The sequence below is a fragment of the Heterocephalus glaber genome, unplaced genomic scaffold (assembly GCF_053883595.1).
Source record: "Heterocephalus glaber isolate CG9 unplaced genomic scaffold, H.glaber_assembly_v1.0 deba00000071, whole genome shotgun sequence".
Taxonomy (NCBI): Eukaryota; Metazoa; Chordata; class Mammalia; order Rodentia; family Bathyergidae; genus Heterocephalus; species Heterocephalus glaber.
This window is the reverse complement of record NW_028258137.1, coordinates 11,736,566-11,757,506: the sequence shown is the minus strand read 5'-3', so window position 1 is coordinate 11,757,506 and position 20,941 is coordinate 11,736,566. Positions and strand designations below refer to the sequence as shown.

The following is a 20,941-nucleotide window of genomic DNA, read 5'->3' as shown; positions in this document are numbered from 1 at the left end:
TGTACTATGCTAAACATGGTCAAGTAGTGTGTTCAGCACTTTCTTCCTTGTCAGTAAAAAAATTGCAGCCAGTGAGGTGAACAATACCTTTAGAAACCCATAAATAAACGATTAGTCCTGTGTAGATTCTCTGTGACTCTCTTTGTCCTTTTGTTTTGTTTAACACTCCTGTTTTCCTCCACCCACACCACCAAACAAACAACCAAAAAAGAAAGCTAGCTGATGGTTGGGGTTTTTAACAACATCAGTCAGTAAGGACCCCAGAACTTGGAAGACAGTCCATATCCAGTGGACATGTGTGTGTGCTACAGGGCGGTTCCTAGGCCAGGCCTGCATCTCCAGGAGTCTGCCGAGGGCACCTGCTATGAGTGAGGCTCAGCCTGCACAGCTAGTATTCTGCCTGCGCAGCTAGTATTCAGGCCAGACTGTTTCCCTCAAGTTAGAAGAAGGGATGCTCCTTTTGATTGTAATGTAGAAAGTCCACAAATCCTCTGGGGCTGATAATTGCCTTTCTTGCTTAGAGACCAGTTTTTATTGTTCCCTTTTTCATTTTTTTTATGGGAGGAGTTGTTGGCCCCACTCCTTGCTGCTGATTTTATGAAGAACAGGCTGGGGAATTCAGTCCACTCTTAAGAGTGTTCTTTGGCAAAGACCAAACCTGGGAAGTCCATACCAATACCAGCAGCAGCAGTATTGGGCCCAAGGGGACGTTGGTGTGTGGTGTGTTGGGGGATTGAAAGAGATAGAACAGCCAGGAGAAAGAACATAGTGTTCAGCTAAGCATTTCCTGACTAGACCCATCTATCCCATTGATTGCCTAGCTGTTAAGTAATCCCTAATGCCTAAGAACCAGAAGAAATTCTGGCTTGATCCTTTGAATGATGGCCAGTCCTCCTCTTTCAACAGATGGTCTATCCTTGAATGAGACACCTTCAAAATACAAGCCACATACTCCTCTGGAGACTTTATATTCCACTTTTTTGAGGCACAACTAGGGATACCTCTAAACTTGCCCAAGTGTGGTAACCAGGTGACAAGGAATTATAAGTCAGCATTCATCTTTGCCAAGCAGTTGGGAACTTGATTCACACCCTGAGGTTTTCATCTTGTACCTGCTCAGGCTGAAGTCATCAGACCATCATATCCCTATTCCTGTCCCCTATCCTTTCCCTACTACGCAGCCCTTCCTTTCTCTAAGTGAAATGGGCTAGAAGTGGGGGGCAGTGAATAGCCAGAGCCCCTGTTGCTGGCAGATGCTTTTCCTATTCTGCACATAGCAGGAGCACTGCCTTTGGAGCTTGACTTGCCATATGGTAAGGTGGTTGATGTCACGGGGCCCACCTCCATATGCACACTGTGCGGTTCTTCCCTTTGTCCCCAGCTGCAGATCCTGTGCTGAGCTTGTCCTGGTTTATAGCAAGTGAACAGGACAACTTCATGTGATTGAGTCTGTATGTTTGTTCAAATATGTATTTTAGTATAGTTCTAGGGCATATACGTCTCACAATTTAACAACTCTGTTACAAAGATATACCACATAACCACACCTTAAAATTGTAATTGCTGCCTGCCTTGCAAGCACAAAGTCCTGAGTTTGATCCCCGGTACCACAATAAATAAAGAAACAAACAAACAAACAAAAATTTTAAAATTGTAATTGCCAGCTTCCCTCCCCTAGAAGACTTATAAGGGTGCCTCTTGCAAGTGATGGCATCTTAAGAGTCCACAAAATATATAGATAAAACTCAGTTTTCAGTTTTTGCGTAAAGAATTTGATTTGTGGATTTCCTTGAATAGGCAGATTTACTGGCAAGCTCAGTGCATTTTAGCAGTACTGATTGCAGCTGATAAGATAGCCACCCCACATTTCACTTGGCCTGAACCCCCATGGAGCATTTTCAGTCCATCTTTAATGGGGCTTCAGAGCAACTCTGGACAGTAAGCACAGCACTCTTAATATTGTGAAGTAGCTTGTACAAGGCCATCTGGCTAATGACTGAAAATCTTCTTTTTCTGACTCCCTTTCCTTCAGACTCATCGGTGCAGAATCCAGAAACAGCAAAAATATATTCGGGTGGAATATAGCATGCTTAGAGAATGGAGATCACTCCTGAGAGATTCTTTGTAGTAGATTAAAACCGGGAATCCTGACACCCAACAGAAGAAAATGTTTAAGTACAACATGTTAGATTATCAGTATGGAATACAGACATTGAAAATAACAAGTATGTAGATTATTGCTGAATCAAAGTTGTACATTTAAAGAGCAGAATATGAATACCCAAGTGGGTAGGATTTGGGAGAAATAGTGGCTAGAACACATGCCTGTCTCTGACTGCCAGTGCCAACAATTTTCCTTTGAGCCAAGCAAGGAGGCAAGCAGGCAGTGGCCGAGGAAGTTAGAGATCTCTAGAGAAAATCTAAGAGAAATTATGGAGGAGGAGATGCTTGAATACAAGCAGCAGGAGTGCTAGGAAATGAAGGTAGAGGAAGAGCAGATCAGTCAGGATACACTAGAACTAGCTTATAAACAATTAGTAATAAACAGTTCCACAAGCTCAGGAACTCAGTGCATTTATTTTTTCCACATGCTGCAAGTTGCAGTGCAGGTCAAGAGGGGAGACTGCTCGTTGTTACTCAGGGGCCCATGCTCAAAGACGTTTTGTCTCAGTGCTTGCTTCCTTGGTCACTGCAGCCTTGCACGTAGCTTAGTAATTCATGCACTAACACTTGAAGTCTACATGGACCATGCGTATGTTACTTCTGTTCACATTTCATTGTCTAAAGCAAATCTCAAACTCAGCCTTAACCTCAAGTTAAGTTGGAAGGAAGAAAGCTAGAAATAGCACTCACGACTTCACCACCACTAAGTAAAGTAATAAACATACAAAAGAAAATTTCTTTGAAGAAGGAAAATGTAAGTCTGAATATAGAGGGAAGAATTTCATTTACGGACCACTAAGGATAAAAGGAATGCAAAAGAAACCTATACCCAGGCAAGACATCCATGTAGCTATGAGAGTTAGAAGAAAGGTATTTGAATGTATGCAAGGATTTTAGAGTGTGTCCTCTCCCACACATGTCCTCATGGTGCCTAGGCTCTTTGCCCTCTGTTCTTCTAATACATCAAGATCTCTACTTACTGTCCTTAGGACTCTTTGCTGACTACCATATCTAAACTAGCTAACACACACATACCTTCTCTGCTTGCCTTTCTCTTCAAAATATAGCCTACCAGGGCCGGGGATTTAGCTCAGTGGTTCTGCCACCTGCCTTGCAAGCACAAGGTCCCAAGTTCGATCCCCAGTACCAAAAAAAACCCAAAACAAAATATAGCCTACTGCTTGACACTTTGTCTAGTGCTTCATTACACAAATTTCAAACATCTAGAGAAGTTTAATCCAGGCCTCTCATTTTTTTCTGGTGTTTTGAGACAAGGTCTTCCTATGTAGTCCAGGCTGGCCTCGAACTTGCAGTCTTCCTACCTCAGCCTGCAAAGTCCTGGGATTTCAGATGTGTGCCACCACATCCAGCTTGCATGTCATTTTTTGGTGCATTTCATTTTAATGCAGCCATCAGTACACTTCCCTCTAAAAGTGTCAGCAGATATATCATTAACTTTAGTTTAGCATTTGTTTGCACTTTTTTCTTTTTCTGGTTGAGGTAAAAATTATGACCCACCTCAGATCTGAAGTGTAAGTTTGATGAATTCTGACACATCCTTGCATGTATGTGACCCATACTCTCCTCTTGATAGAGAACATTTTCATCACCCCAGCAGCTTCTCTTATCACCTTCTCAGTTAATCTCTGCCCTGACTGCTGTATTCTAGAGACAACCACTCTTCTGATGTTTTTCCATAATCAGTTGGTTTTGCTTGTTCTAAAACTTCCATCACTGGATGTACTAGGCCTGTTTTTAGTGTTCATCAGTGTTGCATGTATCAGTAGCTTGTTGCCTTTTTTTTTTTTTGGTGCTGGGGATCAAATTCAGGACCTTGTATTTCCAAGGCAGGTGGTGGCACCAATGAGCTAAATCCCCGGCCCTTTGTTGCCTTTTATTTCTGAGTAGTTTTCCATTCTGTGAATGTACCGTAGTTTCTTTTATCCATTCTGTTAGTGGATAGTTGGGTTGTTTCTGGTTTGGGCTTATTATGAATAAAGCTGTGATTGACATGTGTTTTCATTTGTAGGGTGGGGTAAATATATAGATGAGGAGTTGCATGGGTCATAGGCCAGGTATATGTTTGTTTTATAAGGAATTACCTGACCTTTTCCCAAAATGGCTGTATCATTCTATACATGAGAGTTCCAGATGCTCCACGTGCTCATCAACATTTGGTGTTATCAGTCTTTTAAATTTTACTGTTTGGCATTTAATAAATATATTAGGGTTTTTGAAAGTAGCAGAATCAATCTCAAATTGAGTATAAATATTGATTATAAGACATTGTCTCACATGATTACATGATTATGGAAGCTGAGAAAGCCCCCACTGCCATCTGCAAACTGGAGACCCAGGAAACCCAGTGGAGTCTTTCGGGTCTCAGTCTAGAGGCCTGAGAACCAGGAGAGCTGGTGGTTCAAGGGCAGAAGAGCAGTGTTCAGCTCTAGCAGTCAGGCAGAGAGAGAGTGAAAAATCTCTTTTCCTCCACCTTTTTATTCAAGCCCTCAAAAGATTAGGTGATACCTAGTCATATTGGGGTGGGTGATTTGCTTTGCATAGTCTACCAATCCCAGTGCTAGTCTCCTCTGGAAACACCCATATAGACACATCCTGAATATTTAGCCAAATGTCTGGGGACTCCATTACCCAGTGAAGTTGACATATAAAAGCTATTACAGCACACACGCACACACACACACAATTAATTTTTAACTGTCAGTGTGACTTTCTTCTGATGTCTGCTTGTGGCTCCTTGGGAACAGGTGAGCCCCCAGGCCCTAGAACAGAACTACAGAGGCCAAGTTCAGAAGAAGGGTGTTGAAAGAGGTGAAAGCCAGAATGCTTGGGCCTTGCTCCAGCCTAGAATGTTCATCAGGAGACACTGATTCTCACCTTGGCTATTGATAAATTATGCATTGACTTTTAATTTTGAGAGGGAGGGAGGGAGGAAGAGAGAAAGAGAGACTACATATGTGTCTTGTGGATAAAGAAACTGATACATAAAAGAAACATAAAAGAAAATCATCCTATGCTCCCCCCTTGATCTATTTGTAATAAATCCTATTTAATAAATTAAGTTAAAGTCCTATTTTATTGACATTAAGCACCATAGGATGTGACAGGGAAAGATCAAGGCTAGCACAGGAAATGACTTGTAAGGACAGAGTCCAGGGTGGCACTTGGAGCTGCAGGCTAAGAGGAATCTGCATTACTCCTTTCCCTCCAGACAGGAGGCCCCACCTCGGTGGTCAGCTTGCTTTACCCTGGTTGCTTCTTTTGATTCCTCTACCTTTAGGTGATCCCAGAGACAGGCAGAACTGGGACAACCATTAAAATAGCGCATCAGCATAGGGAGGGACAGGGAGGGAGGGTTGGGGAGGGAAACTGGAGCAACATGCAGCCAGCACATGGTCCTGCCCAGGAAATCAGGTCTTAAAGGAGAAGGTTGGAGTTTTGGAAAATGAAACAAGTATATCAGTCCCCAGAGCATGAAAACTCTAACTTAAATTCAAGATATATGTGATATAGTGGGTTGGGAGAATCTTATAACTTGAGCAGGTCAGTATCATGATCCATGCCTTGTGGCTACATGTCCCCCTCCTCTGTCCTCAGTTGCTCATCCGTCAGATAGGAAGGACCTAGATGATGGCCTGGGAGCCCTTAGTTAACCTGACCTAGGAAGATGCCTGTTTGCACATGACTGCATGAACATTCTTGGGGTCACTGTGGGCTCACCTGCCAAAGGGCTTAACCCAACATGGGGAGCAGTCCCCTTTGACCTGACCCGGAAAGGGGCCACCTGTGGTGAGTGCAGAGGAATCTTCTCTTGAGAACTCTGGTCTTTGCTAGGCAACTGCATACCAAAGGATTCCCCACTTAAAAAGGTGCTTGTTGCCAGACAGGAAACAGCTGGGGATCAGACAATCCTCTGCTCTTCTGCCTAAGGAAACAGTGAGCTGATCTGATGACTACAAGGAAGCAAGGAAATTAGGTCTCCCTTACAAGTGCTCTCTTGGCTACTCTTTTTTTTTTTTTGGTGCTGGGGATCGAACTTGGGTCCTTGAGCTTGCACAGCAGGCAGCAAAACCACTGAGCTAAATCCCCAGCCCTTGGCTACTCTTGATTGAATCCTGTAGAAGCATCCTTTTGGTAGAGCCAGCCAGCACAGAATTGGGCCATTGTAGACACATTACCCACAGTGTTCTGTCATTGCACTCCTTCTTCATTTTGAGACATTGGCCCAAAGGAACAAGGAACCAGGTAAGTTCCCAGCTCTGCTTCAGTCTGGTGGCAGGAGACAGTGGCTAAAGGTGAACCAGTGTCCAGCAGGAGGACTACCTCGCATCTCCCTTCCTGTCAGTAATGAACACATGGCAGACACAGCTCATTGTATTAGGTAGGGATCTCTAGAGGAATGGACTCAATGGAAAAAATATATATATATATGTGTCCATATATATATGTATATGTATATACATATATATATGTATACACACACACACACACACACACACACACACACACACACACATATGGGATTTAGTAGGCTTACAGGATCAGAAGCAGGAAAGTCCACAATGATCATCTGAGGATCAGAGGTGGGAGAAGCTACAGTGGCTGTCTATGGGGTCTGTGGGATCCAAAGTAGAAGAATCTTCAGTGGCTTTCTGCATACTTGAGAGCTGGAGGATCAGCTCAGCCCACAAATATGAAAGCCATAGAACAAGAGGGACCAAGCATGTAACACCAGTCCAAAGTCAAAGGGCTGGAAACTCCATTTATAGAGTCACCAGTGAGCGTCTGTGTTGGAAGGCTGAAGAAACTGAAGACTGATGTCCAAAGGTAGTGACAAAGACTAGCACTCTTCAAAAATGAGGACACTTCCTTCTTTCCCTTTTTCATTCCATCCAGGCTACAGGCCTATTATTTGGTGCCACCCACATCTGAGGTGGGTCTTTCTCCCTTAGTTTGTTGGCCTAGATGTCAGTTATCCAGACACACCCAGAACTTCACTTTACTCATCTGCTGGGCACTTACTAATCCAGTCAAGCTGACACATCATGATTAAAGGTCACACTCACGCAGGACACTGGCAGGTGGATGAAGTCCCTTGGAGAAACACACACACACACACACACACACCTGCACGCCCCAGGTGAGCTAGCTAGTTAGAGTCCAGTCTGAAAACAGAGAACATCCAGAAGAGCCTACCTGTAGCTTTTTCTTGAAGGAAAATAAAGCTTCTTTTATCCGCTCTGCCCAAGTGCTGCTGAGGCCTCTAAGGCAGTTTGACAGATCCTGTGGATTAGATGACTGCAGACCATTTGTTTATCTTTGCTTGCAGGACTGCTTTTCATCTGGTGCAGACTTCTTTCCAAAATGGAATAAAAAATTTTCTAGATATTTTAACCTTCAGATAGCTCATAATAAATATCACAGTATTTATTTTTCTGTAGGGGTGTTGGTTCTGAATCAACACTGAATAATTGTGAGAACAAATTGGAGCAGTAGAGTGGTAGAATACATCTTGTTCATCTGATGACCTTTCAGGAAAGAAGATAGGGTCATTATTTTTCCCCCTTAGCTCTCTATATTTTTCTGTGCCTCTTACCTTTTGCCCTTTATTTTCCATTTAAAAAGTAATTTGCAAACTCAGCGTCTTACACCCAGTGCTGTAGGCTCAATGCCAAGTGGAAAGTAGAACTCTGTCCTTCCAAATTAATGGATTTCCCAGGAAAAAAGTATCCATTGTTTTAGATAAAAGGATTAACCAGAACCACAGATACTTCAGTAGTGCTGGGACAGTGTAGAAGATATGAAATGAATATTTCTTAAGACACTGGTCTGTGTTCTTTTTTGCCATGTAGCTCTTCCTCCTTTGCTAGTCAGCCAGTGGCACCATATGGTGCTGGCTCTGTGGTCAGATTCCGTGGCTGTTATGTCCCTGCTCTGGCTCTGGCTACATTAACCTTGAAAAGGTTGCTTAACCTTTTGGGCCTCAGTATCCTGGTCTGTGAAATCGTAAATGGTAGTACATAGTCTTACGCTTACGCTGTGATAAATGAGAAGACCTGTAAAGCATAGTGACTATCCATAAAATTGAGTCAATAAATGCAAACCAATATTTATTCTCATATACAAGAGGAGGTGCTGTAGAGGTTAAATAGAGACTGTTGTTTCCACGTTGGCAATATGAAAGGTGACAGTAACTGTGTACAGTGCTCTAGAAGTTCAAAGAAAACAGCGTGGAATCCAGCGGAGAGGTGGCTACTGGCGACAGCCAGCAGATTTTACATGGCCTGTGGCTTGCTCAGATTCCTGTTGGTATATCACCCTAGCCCCTGTCCACCTAAATGCATCCATCCTCTAGCTCTCCCATTTCTTCCTCTTCATTTAGTGCCACTGTGCCACCATGCCTGATTATGACACCACCTGTATTTGATTTGCCTCTTTTCAGAGTGCTCACATGTTTCTTACTTCATTTAATCATTGCTAGAGTAAGATGAGTTTCCCCCATTTCTCAGATGAAGAAACTAAGGTCCAGGGAAAGGTAGATAACTTGCCAGGGTCTTGAGGCTAACAAAGCCTGATCATCTTGCCATTTCCCAGACATAATATGCCCTGAGTGTCACATGAGCCTTTACAAAATACTGTAACTCAAAGGAGAGCACCCAGAGGCATTAGCGCTGCTTTAGCTAAGGCACAGGTCTCTTCTGTGGTGTCACTTCCTCTCCAGAGGAAACATTTCCCAGCCTCTTCTTAAAACCCTGTGGCCACCTCTTCCCCAATGGAAAGAACTTTAGACTTGGAGTTAAGAAGGCTGAGTCTAGTCTCAGCTACACCACGTGAGTCACGTGGCCTTGTATGATTCCAAGGCCTCACTGTGGCCTGTTCCCTTCTCTGTGCAATGAGGGGGCTCCTCTGAGTCTTCGAGTCTCACTCTATTTCCCCCAGACACAAACATCCAGTAACATTCCCTTGTAGACCTTGTTAGGTGGCCTACTTGCCAGCACCTTAGCTATAATATACTTGACCCCTTCTCTGGAACTCAGAAAATAACCTTGACTGTGTTCTGAGTTATCAAGAAAGTACATAGCATGTGAGAGGTAATGCTTTCTCTGGTGTCAGCTGATTTGAACACCTCACAGTGAACATGCTGGGGCCTGGGGTTGGAGTGCCTCCGCTGGAGCACATCCATCTGTGCTGTCACAGCCCCACAGCCTGTCTACAGGGTTTTGATTTAGCAAGCTCAAAGTACAAGTATCCTGGAACCATTTAAAATGTTGCACAACTTTGGTCTTTTGAGTTGGAAAACAAAGGAAAACACTGTGAACACAGAGGCACTTAGGTGAGAAATGAAGGCCATCTTTATTCTGTGAGTCTCAGGTTCATTCCTCATCTCTCCATCATGTGTGTGGCATTGGATCTGCACATTTCTAAACTGAGTTAGAAAATAAGAAGCTTGGCACCAGGCATGGTAGTGCACGCCTATATCCCCAGCACTTGGAAGGCTGAGGCAGGAGAATTGCCATGAATTCAAGGCTAGCCTGAACTGCATAGCAAGACCTTGACTTGAAAAAGAGAAAAAAAAAAGAAAAGAAGCAGCTTGATATATTTTAGGTCTAGCTCTGCCAGAAACCCAGGAATGAACCCCCTTCCCATCCGCATGTTTCTTCTCAGTCTTCTGATTTTATTACTAATGGACTTCTGACCAGACAGATGCCTGAAATACAGCCGTTTCTCAAAGCTTGGCGAGGGTCCCCGGGTTGATACTGTTTCCAAGACTTGTTTTAGCTGAGATGCTTAGTTGCTGTGGTTCTTTGAGGAAAAGCGTCAGAGGAGTGAGGACTATGCCACTGGGTTGTGTCCACTTTAGAAATCGGTTGATCGCTTGAGGCTGTGCATTTGAGACCAGACTCGGCCATATAGCAAGACCCCATTTTTTAAAAAAAGAAGTATCCACTGTGACCATCATTAACCAGCCCCTAACTTTTCTGTCTGGTCCTGTAGTTCAAAGCATTGTCACTGGGGGGAAAAAGGATTTGAGACTTTAAGCATATGCTTCTGCTGGCTCCCTTCCTGCCTCAGTGCTGTCCTGCCTCAAGTCACAGCTTTCCAAACAGATTAGCAAGGCAGCCATGTGAGGGACACTGGAGAAGGTGTGAACTCTGAAGTCTCTCCTCTGTCCTGGGACTGGCAACGGTCAAGTAAGCTCTTTGCCTTTTATCTGCTTCATAAGAAATGTTGTAGACAGTCATTACCAGCATCAGTACCGTGTATGAAAATTTGTACTAAAAATTAATGAATGAAATCTTTCCACAGTAGTTAGATGTGCTGTATTGGGAAAGTCCAGATAGGGTAGGGATTGGAGTCACAAAGAGAGAAGCTGTGATGTGCACAAATGATACAGGTAAACCTATAGCTTTTCAATGGCAGTGGATCTTTTTTGGTAGAATTTACATGGAAAAGAATTGACCCATTTGAAAATCATGTCAATAAAAGTAAAATGGAAAAGACTGAAAATAGTTCATCTGGCCAAGTGTAATGATATACACCTGTGACCCCAGCACTTGGAAGGCTGAGGTAGGAGCTCACCACTAGTTCAAGGCCAGCCTGGGCTATGTAGCAGGGCTCTGTCTGGAAAAAAAAAAAAAAGAGGTTCATCTGTATTATATTTTAAAAAATAGATCAAAGAATTAGATTTGCTTAATAGAAACAGGATTCTCAACCCGTACTGACTCGACACTGGGTGTGTAAGCAGTCTAAACTTCCTTGGGAATAAAACCGCAGAGCACCATACCTTGTGTTCACCTGGCACCAGGAGACAGCTATTTCGCTTAGTGGCATTTGGGGGCATGCTGACTGGCAGACCACCCCACCGCTTACACACTTCTCCAAGCCAGCTGCCTAAGCCACAAGGGAGGCAAAGGGTTCTGGGTGAAGGACGGAGGTGCTACCAGGGTGAGGAGTAGATGAGGAGGCAGAGCAGGGTGAGGGTTGGAGGTGTTGATGACTGTACCAATTCCTCCCAAGGATGATCCTGCCAAGTGGTATGAATGCGGCAAGGGAGAAGGACATTAAACTCTATTATTCAAAGACAGATTGTTTCAGCTGTCATAATTTGCTGCCTCCCTATTCCTAAACACTACTGAGAAAAGATCTAAAAGAAAATTAAACTCAAATCAGGTGTAAATGACCTCTGTTAAATGTTTACTGTGGGTATACTACAGGGAGAGCCCAAGTGAAAGCTGGGAGCCAAAGGCTGTGACAAAAAGGCACAATCTCAGTGGCTTCATGAAGGATGAGATGGGTCTAGGGTCTATCAAAATTGTCTTTGTCCATGCAGCTGTTGTTGCTTGAGTATGTCCACACCTGTTATGGCTATTCTAGGTTTGAAGACCATAATTTCATTCTATTTTCTTGTCTTTCAGGTTTCAAGTGCCCCATTTGCTCCAAGTCTGTGGCTTCCGATGAGATGGAAATGCACTTTATAATGTGTCTGAGCAAACCTCGCCTCTCCTACAATGGTAAGAGCTAGGCCTGCCCTAGCTGCCTCCTAAGTTCACTCTGGGGAGCTGGCCAGGTTTAGGGGGAGCATCTGATTGAGAGGCCTCTGTAGAGAGTTTCACCCACCTTCTGGCACAGATGTCTATGAAGTGACGAGGAACCTTGAGTGCAAGTGTTCCAAGGGACCTTGGATGTAAGTGGTGGTGGCAGAGGAGTGGTCTGAAAGAGCAGGCCCAGGGTCAGGTCCTCTGTCTTCTGACCCCTCATTTCCATGGACCGTGGCTGAGAGACATGGCCATTCCTTCGCCAATTCATGTGCCTGTTTGTAGGCCTCAAGAGCCACCAGTCAGTGGGCTGTCTGTCCACGATGAAGGCCAGCCTTGTGCTGGTGGTGCCCATAGTACTGAGAAGGCTGGTCATTCCCTCCTTGCTTTGCAACTCACCCAAGCACCTGATTGAGCCCTCTACTCACCAGCAGAGAGTTTAGGAAATGAGTGCAATCTGTGGACACTCTTCAGGGATTAGGTGCTGACACATGGCCTCATTGCTCCACTAGGGCTACCTTGGAGGAGCCTCAGAGCTGAACAGTGAATAATCATGGGCCCCAGGGATTCTCTGACACCCAAGCCACCCTGACATAGCATCTCCGGGAGAAAATAAATGTCAGCATCTACTTAGTATGCTGTAGGTAAGGATTTGGAGTCAGCCTCATCTGAGCTCAAATCTTCCTGTACCACTTACACACTGTAATCTCAAGACAAGTTGCCCAGTTTAGTACAGCCTCAGTTTTCTGGGCCCCCAAATGGAGACAGCAATCTCTGGTTCATGGGATTCTCTAAACTAAGATATCACAGGGTATGCACGTGGGCAGCACTTAGGAGGTTGGAAGAGGTGAGGCCATCTGTAGTCCTGCATTGGTGGTTTTCCAGATAGAGTGACAGGGCAGCTCAGCCTGTGCTGCTGGGGGCTCTCTGGTTTTCCATTCCTGTGTTTAGTCTGATCTTCAGACCCCACTCATCAGAGAACCTTGTCCTTTATGATGACAGGTAGTAGATCCAAGGGCCTCTCTCCAGCCCCCTAGCGGGTCCAGCTTCTTGGATTTCAGTCAGAGCAGGGGCTCGGAAAAGAGTTCTAGGGTTTCTGAGTCTGAGGACCCATTTATCCTGACAGTGAGTGTTTCCTGGGCCACTCTCCTCACACAAATGTGACCTTCCCACACACGCCAGCATCAGCCGAGTGAGGGCTCATTATTCTGAAGTGATCCTGGGGTTTAAATTTTACGAATCGGATCTACTCTGTTCTCCTAAAAGCACATTTTACCACAAGTTGAGAATCCTTTATCTGAAATGCTTTTGACTAGAAGTGTTTTAGATTTGGGGACACTTGCCTAGATGTTACCAGTTGAGCATTTTTAATTTGAAAATCTGGAACTTCTGTGAGTGCTATATCACCACCCAAAAAGTTTCAGGGGCTGAGAGTTTAGATCGATGGTAGAGTGCTTGCCTAGCATTGTGCAAGACAAACTAGTGCTAGTGGATTCAGTGTCCGCCCAAAAGAAAAATTAAAATTGAGATTTCAAAGCATTTTAGATTTTTCAGATTCGGGCTGCTCAACCCCTACTCTTATATCTCTTACTTGCATCTCTTACTTGGCCAAAAGCTTCCGTTTGAGGGCAGGTATTATTACCCACCTGTCTCAGCTACCTGCAGTCTAATAACCTCTGCTCAGGTTGGAGGACCAACAACAAGGCAGGTTATGGCTTATCTCTTCCCCCAGTGTTTCCTTCCCTTTTATATCTTGCTTGGTGTCCAGAAGCCTCTTTCCTTCCAAATGAACAGCCCCCAAGGGACCGACAGCCACCATGCTCCTGGATCTGTTGTCACATGTGCTCCATGCTTCCTGTAGTCAAGCTTAGCTTTGTCCCCATTAGCCATCTCTGCCTGGGACCGTGGAGGGAAAGTCATCCTCCCTGTGTCTCACGGCCCTCCCCAACTACGGCCTCAAATGCCGTATTCACTTCTATCCCACATGTGTCAAGACCTCATGAAGACCTTTTTGTCCTGTGGGCTGTTGGGAGAGCGCTGTGTAGACAGTACTTTGCTGTCATACAACACAAAGATGCCTCAGAGGGGGCTTGGCCTGAGAGAACTTGCCACTGGGAGTTATCGGGGAAAAGTTGACAAGAGCAGCTGTGGAGGGCAGAGTACTCTTGGGGTCTCTCTGAGTCAGGAGTCACCCCCCCCGCCGACCCCGCCATGAAGAATGGGGAAGGTGAGAATCTCCAGCTCCTCTCCCAGCCTGCCCGTGACATCCCCAAGTGTCCCCAGGTCTTCCTGTCTGATGCTGCTGATCTGTCTCCTCCACACCAGCAGCATGGGGAAGGGCCTGTAAAGAAAAGCCAGGTTGGCAGCTGGAGACACAGCACTGCTGTTCTTGTGCTACTTCTCATTTCTCCCTCATCCTGTACTTAAGAGGTCACCTCTGCCAGGTGTGTGTGTGTGTGTATGTGTGTAAGCTAGCATCTTTAAACTTGCAGGCAGGCTCTTACAAAAGGCAGAGCTGGGCAGGTGATTTAGCTCAGTGGTTCCGCTGCCTGCCTCGCAAGCGAAAGGTCCTGAGTTCAATCCCTGGTACCAAAAGAAAAAAAGGCCCACCTTTACCAGAGGCAGAGGCCAGTTGTTTCTAGGCCTCTGAGTGGCAATTTGTATCCTCTGTACATGAGGAGGCTTTGCTGGCAGACTCCCCATACTCAGTCACTGTCTTTTCTGAAGATGCTTAAGACTTTCAGGTAAGGGGACAGCATATCCTACATGGGTTTGTGTGTGGAGTGGAATCTCCTGGGCAGGAAATATTCTTGTTCCAGTTCAGATAAAGTGCAAGCCTGTCAGGACCACAGGCTGAAGCTTCCAGACTGAGAGCCCTGAGTTTATTTTGGTTTTGCCAGTAACATGTTCTACCCACAATTTCTCATCATCCCAATCTCACCTGCTTCACATTACCTTTTCCACTAAAAAAAATGTGAGGAAACTTGTCTCAAACGTGTGGGCTCTTGTAATCTTTTTTGGAACAGGGGCAAGATGAAGCTTTCTTAGATGATGAAGATGTGCTCTTTTCTTCTGGTACAGGGAATGAACTCGGGATCTTGCACTTGCCAGGCAGGTGTGGCACCACTGAGTTACATCCCTGGCCCAAGAGGTGCTCTTTTCTTAGGAAGAATCCTTGGAATTCCTGGTCACTGCCCTGGAGACATCCTGTCTACACACACACAACTATCCACTTGCACACAACTTCCACAGTTGCTGGAACGAACTGGGGAAATTTTTAGAAAATTTATAATGGTTATATAAGATGAAATTTAGTTAACCACCAAAGAAAAAAAGTAGCAGTCTCCTCAATGAGGCAGATAGAAAATAGTGTTTTTCTTATTATGAGGGTTGGCCTGAGTAGGGGCTTGGAAGGCCTCCAGTAGCCAGTTGCCAGATTTTTAAAGAACTGAGGAAAGGCAAGACTGGTTTAACCGGTTCAACCAATGCTTCAGAGAAAAGTGAAGACCTACACCTGGTGCTCCCAGGGCAAGAACCTGGCTGGGAGGCTAGTGAATAGCAGAGCTCCTGTGGAGGGCCAGGCAGGTGCAGCCTCCGGAGCATAGACTGTTAGACCCTTGCCTTCCTGAGCCTTCCAAGGGCATCCCTGAACCTTGAGGTCCTAGAAGGCGAGGATGCTGTGCAGGAGAGAGGACCGAGCTGGGAGGGCCCACTGTTGTTAGGAAATGTGGTCAGCCTCAATGGGCTTTTCGTGTCTCTCCCTTTCCAAAATTTCCGTGGCTCTGAGGCTGGCCTGAAAAACATGCACGCAGATTTTTATTTGTTTATTCGTTTTTATTTATTTTGCAGTGCCAGAGATTGAACCCAGGGCCTTGTGCATGCTAGGCAAATGCTCTACCACTGAGCCAAACCCCAGCCTCTGTGCACAAATTTTAACCATCAAATTGCTCAGTTAGTAGAGTGAGTTGGGGATCTGATTTTTGCCCCGAACAGAGTAGAATTATATAATGCCATGGTGCTGGTATTATGCTTAAGAGAGCTATTCCGAGACCAGTGTTGGGCTCCTTGGTGCTGGGAGCTTGCAGTGAGACAGGTGGCTTGCAGCAGTCTGAAAGGGCGTGGTGGCCAGCACACTGCTTCAGGAGACCCTCATTTCCTTCTCTGTTGTGGGGCACAGGCCCATGTTTGGCTTCATAGCTCACCATGCCCTCCCCATGCTCTCTGCCAAAGGTCATTGCCCCGTCTTAAGGACTCTGGAAATAATAAACTGCACTCGCTTTCTTTAAAGGAGAACTGGCTCCCCTAAAAGCAGAAAGCCTGCTCCAGCCAGTCTGCCCTCAGTGACAGACCTGTCTGAACAGGTGCTTGTTTGTCCTTTGGCTTCTGCTTTCTGAGCCCCTGAGGTTGGGATGGAAATACCCTCCTTTCTGAGGCCTGGGGAAGCTGGATCCTGGCTGGGGAGTTGACCCAGCCCCGAGTGGGAGCTATTGTTAGAAGCTGGAGCAGCGGCTGGAGTCTGGCAGCTGTAGAGGTGTCTGTCCTGATGCTCCTGCTGGGGGAGAGGAGAGGAAGGAGGTGATGCAGCCAGGTGCAGTAGTTGCTGACCGGCTGCACTGACTGCCAGATTGTTGGCATGGGGTGCATGAAGAGTAGGGGAACTGGAAGCTGGTGGCTAGAGGAGAAGGCACTGAGTCGGGGGGCCTGTGAATATGAAGTCCCACAGGCCTGCCCTGTAGTGAGTTCTCCCCTCTGGGCTATCCTCTTTGCAGCCTAACTCGCTGTGACAACTGGATTGCATCTCATAGTCCTGGGATGTTGAGCTGCTGCTGAGAGAGGACACTCTGCTGAAGATGTCCCCTCTCCCTAGAGGATAGTGTAACCCAGATTTCCCAAGGCCTGGCCTTGTCTGTCCCCCATAGACCGAGCCAGCAGCTCTGTACTTGCTGAAGAGGGTACAAGACCAGCCACTGTTTCGCACCTAAGCTGAAATGGGACCAAGGGTGGAGCCTGTGCCCTGCATTATTCACTGGGGGCTCTCCCTCTGGCTCCCACCTGTCTTCTCAGTACCACCAGGCACAAGGAAAAGTATATATGTATGTCCCCACTCTCACTGCCGACTCGGAGCTGACACCAACCTTCCTTCCCAGCCAGGCAGTAAAAATGTGTCTTTGGCTCTTTCCCCCAAACCCTTGTACAACCAATAGCTTTGGGGTCCCCTGAGAATGCATTTCCAGAGCTCTCCACAGGGCACCCAAGCCTTGGTATACCAGAAGGCAATAGTACCAGCCCTCAGTCTGGCCTGTCACTACCTTAGGGCCCCTGTGCATACTGCACAAAATGGGAAGCTGTGAGATGGGTGTGCTTTCAAGTCCCATGGAAAAACACCCTTGGGGCCTGGTCCTTCAAGGGAAGCAGACATGGTGGCCAGGTGGAAGGAACTTGGACCACTCATTTGCTTGAGCTTACCTAAAGACCCTCTAGCCAGGGCTGTGCTTCTAGAAGGCGATGTGCCTGTGAAGTTCGGGTGTGAGCTAACCCAAAGAAGTAAGGCCCTTTTCATCCTCCTCCTTGGCTTCTTTAACTTGACAAATGAATGGCACCTGTCAGAAGTGTTGTCCTTGATCTCAGGGAGGAAGCAGAAGTGTGCCATCACCTCGATCCAGCCTGTCACGAGTGGCACATCTGTTTGGGCACCAGAGAGCTTTGCCTGTCATTCGGGGTTGGTTCTGTGGTATGGTTGGAGGGTGTACCATCTAGCACTGCCCCCAGCCAGGCAGTACTCCACCCTGCATCCCCAGTAATGACATTAGTTGGCTTTTTGTATGTAGTAGTAGGGAGATTAGGAGGGGCTTGAGAGGCTATAACAAGGTAAAACCCAAAGGTTTTATTCTCATCATCCAGTGTTTGTCAGGACTCTCCTCCAGGGTCCTTGGATTTGTGCTATGGGGTCCCTGCTATGGCTTCCCTCCAGCAGTGGGCTGCAGGGTTCTGTCAGGTGAAGATAGAAATGAGAATGAAGATAGGAGATGGTGGATAGCCAAACTTCCGCTTCAGCCATTTCTAGTTGTCTGCTACAATTTCAGGGATACCTGGGGCTGCTGAATCCCAGACCCCCATGGATTGGGGCAGGAAATTTTATTCATCCCACAGACTTCTTGTGGAGCCATGTTCCTCCTGCCTCTGCTGTGGAAGAATGCTGCTCCCTGAGTGCTGGGCCAGGTGCTATCTTCCCCACAGTCAGATTCCAAAGTTCTCACTCCTCCCTGCCTGCACGAACCTCCAGGTGGCCTTTTGCAGCCTTGGTCCTAATGAAATGAGCTCCTCACCATGTGCCAGCCTGGTAGGACAGCTGCACATTTCAGTTCTTCCCACCAGAGCTGCAGCCCCTGACTGGCTGGAAAAGCATATAAATGGCCAGGAAAAGGCTACATCTAACCTAGGTGCTCAAGTCTTGAGTCCCTGACAGCACAGGCCTTCCACCCTAGGATAAGGAAATGAACCAGCTTGTACCTTTTGCACTGTCTCCTTCCCCTAGTGATATGCAGGATGGAGAAAGAGGCAAGCCCAGGCCTGCCTCTCCTGCCCCACATATGTCAGGTGTGGGGGCCACAGAGGCCCGCTTGGAGTAGATGCGATGGAGAAGGAGCACAGCCTGTTTACGAAGCTGTTGGGGATCCAGAGAGGTCTAACTTGCTCCCTTAGGTGCATAGCTGAGTTAGCCATCACTAGGGGAAATGCACGAGCAGATTGCTTTGAGATCAGTGATGCCGGCAAAATCACCCTAAGTTGCAGAGTGAGGAGACTGAAGAGCAACAGGGGCTGCAGCCCCTCAAATGCCATATCAGGGGTGAGATGCCTGAGACTGAGAGTGAGAAAGAAATGGCCGAGAGAGTCAGCAGTACAACTCCATCCTCTTATTAAAACCAAGCTATCTTTCCTACCACCTTTGTTGAAGTTTCTTTCCTCCAATATTTTATTGTGAAAAATCCCAAACATACAGCAAAGTTGAAAGCATTCTACAGTAAACACCTATACCCTCATCTCCTAGGGCTAACATTATACTGTACTTGCTTTACTGCCTGTCTGTCCACCCACCAACCCATCTTGTCCTTTTGATGTACTTCAGAGGAAAATGCAAATTGGGCCTTTTAAGTATAAAAATAATGGGTGTTCAGACATTCAAAGACTACAAAACTGCATAAAAGTATTTTTCTTTGTATCCTTCCATACCTTTCCTTTGCCTACACAAACATATAAGTATGTATGGTATCCAGTGCTTTAAAAGCATAGGATCTTCCCTTTATGTCAGTGTGCCATGCCCCACATTTGGAGTGGCTGACTGTACCATCTCCTTTCTGTGTTTGTATCACCCTTTCCAATAGCCCTTAGGTTAGCCAAATGTTAACAGAGTCATGACCACAGGCTGTCGTGGCCATGAAGCCAAGTGACTTCTCTCAGTCTTATGTACCAGGCTTCAATATCATATTGGTTCTATTTTTTGGTTTTGTTTTGTTTTTGGTACCGTGGATCAAACTCGGGACCTTGTGCTTGTGAGGTTGTGAGGCGGGTGGTGGAACCACTGAGCTAAATTGCCGGCGATATTGGTTCTAACTTACGCCTTCTCCTTGGGGCTCTGGGCGGAGAGGGTGTACTAGTCACTAAAGCCTTTTTTTTTTTTTTTTGGTACCAGGGATCAAACTCACGACCTTGCGCTTGCAAGGCAGGCGCGGTGCCACTGAGCTAAATCCCAGGCCCAACCAGAGCCTTTTAAGCCATGAAGAGTCTGGTTTTGTGGGCTCCCCAATGTTTCCCTTCCTACCAAAACAATCAGAAGACACAAACAGCACTGGGGGAGGTCATCTGACCATGTCCCTGTCCCATTCTCACCATTCACAGGCCCTCTGATGCGGGCAAGATATGCGGCTTCTTGAGGCTTCCATATCCTCATTTGCAAAGTGGGAATGGTACCTTGTGCCTTGTTCATAAGATCATGAGGCCGAGGAAAATCTGCACAGGGACTCTTAGTGTATACCACAGGCAAAAGGGCTGAACATAAGTCTTTGTTTGTGGGGAGTGATCCTGCTATAAGACCTTTCCTCATGGCCACCATTCACTCACTTGATGTCTCTCCTGTGGCTTGGGGAACTTCTGGGTAACCTGTTCATGTTGCCTTTCTCACCTGCCCTCCACATATCAGCATTTACCTATGTCTGTCTCCTGCCATTTGGACTACACTCTAAACTTTTCTCCCTGGACCATCTCTTTATCCCACATCTACACATGTGGCCCACAGCTCTGTTCTGAACCCCATATCTAGACTTTAGCAGATTCCTGGAGGTCTCTTGTAGGTAGTTGCCTGCCTGGAAATCTCCCACCTGACTCTGAACTCATCACTTCCAGATCAGGCCTGTCCCCCTGGAGTCCCTCCCAGTGACAAGCATACACCTTGTGCTGCACAGTCGGTCGCTAGGGTAGGCCCTCCATCTTCAGGCTCATCCCATTCTGTTCTCCAGTAACTCTTAGAGATGTGGTCAGGGTGCACCTCCATGCCTCTCTGTTAGGCAGACAAGACCCAGCTCCATAGTAGAGCGTGAGCCTGTCTTCAGAAATTGGCCTCACTGGGCCCCATGGCTTCATGTGCCTCTTGCACCTGCCTTAGCCATTCAGGTACATGACATTGTTCCCTTTGCCTGGAACCCGCCTCACCTGCAGTCTCTGCTTCTGCCAGCCTCATCATGGCCTCTCTCTAGACAGTCCCTGCCCCAAGTGGGCACCTTCCACATCCATCACATCTGCACTTCTGCATTAAAAGGCTACCTAGGAATTGGCATGCTATGCATTTTGGTTTTCTTATTCAGCCTGTCCAGCTTAGTCACTCTCGAGTCGCTACTGAGTAATGTAAGAAAGCATTGCTGAGCTGGCCACAGTTTACTCCTTGCTGTGCTCCGGCTTTCCCAGCCGGGCCTTACTGCCTGCTTCTGCATGTGCAGGAGCTGACTTCCCATTCATTCCTTTGAGGAGGGGAAGCAGAGTCTTCTTTTTCTATTTTGAAATTGAGGTGAAATTCACATAAGCTTAGCCATTTAAAATATACAACTCAGTGGCATTTGGGACATTCACTGTTGTGCAACTACCCCGTCTGTCTGGTTCCAAACATTTCATCACCCTGAAAAGAAACCCTTTAGTGTGATCCCACTTATATGAGCTCCTAACATAGTCAAACT

The 20,941-nt window shown here is 46.3% G+C and overlaps 1 protein-coding gene across 2 annotated transcripts in view; it reads left to right on the top strand.

The window, feature by feature from the left end:
- Znrf1 (zinc and ring finger 1) overlaps positions 1–20,941 on the top strand; it is a 105,860-nt gene that overhangs the window by 80,134 nt on the left and 4,785 nt on the right. For both annotated transcript variants that reach the window (XM_004842845.4, XM_004842846.4), the window contains exon 2: positions 11,598–11,693. In XM_004842845.4, the coding sequence (XP_004842902.1) occupies positions 11,598–11,693 (96 nt within the window). The remainder of the gene's footprint in view (positions 1–11,597; positions 11,694–20,941) is intronic.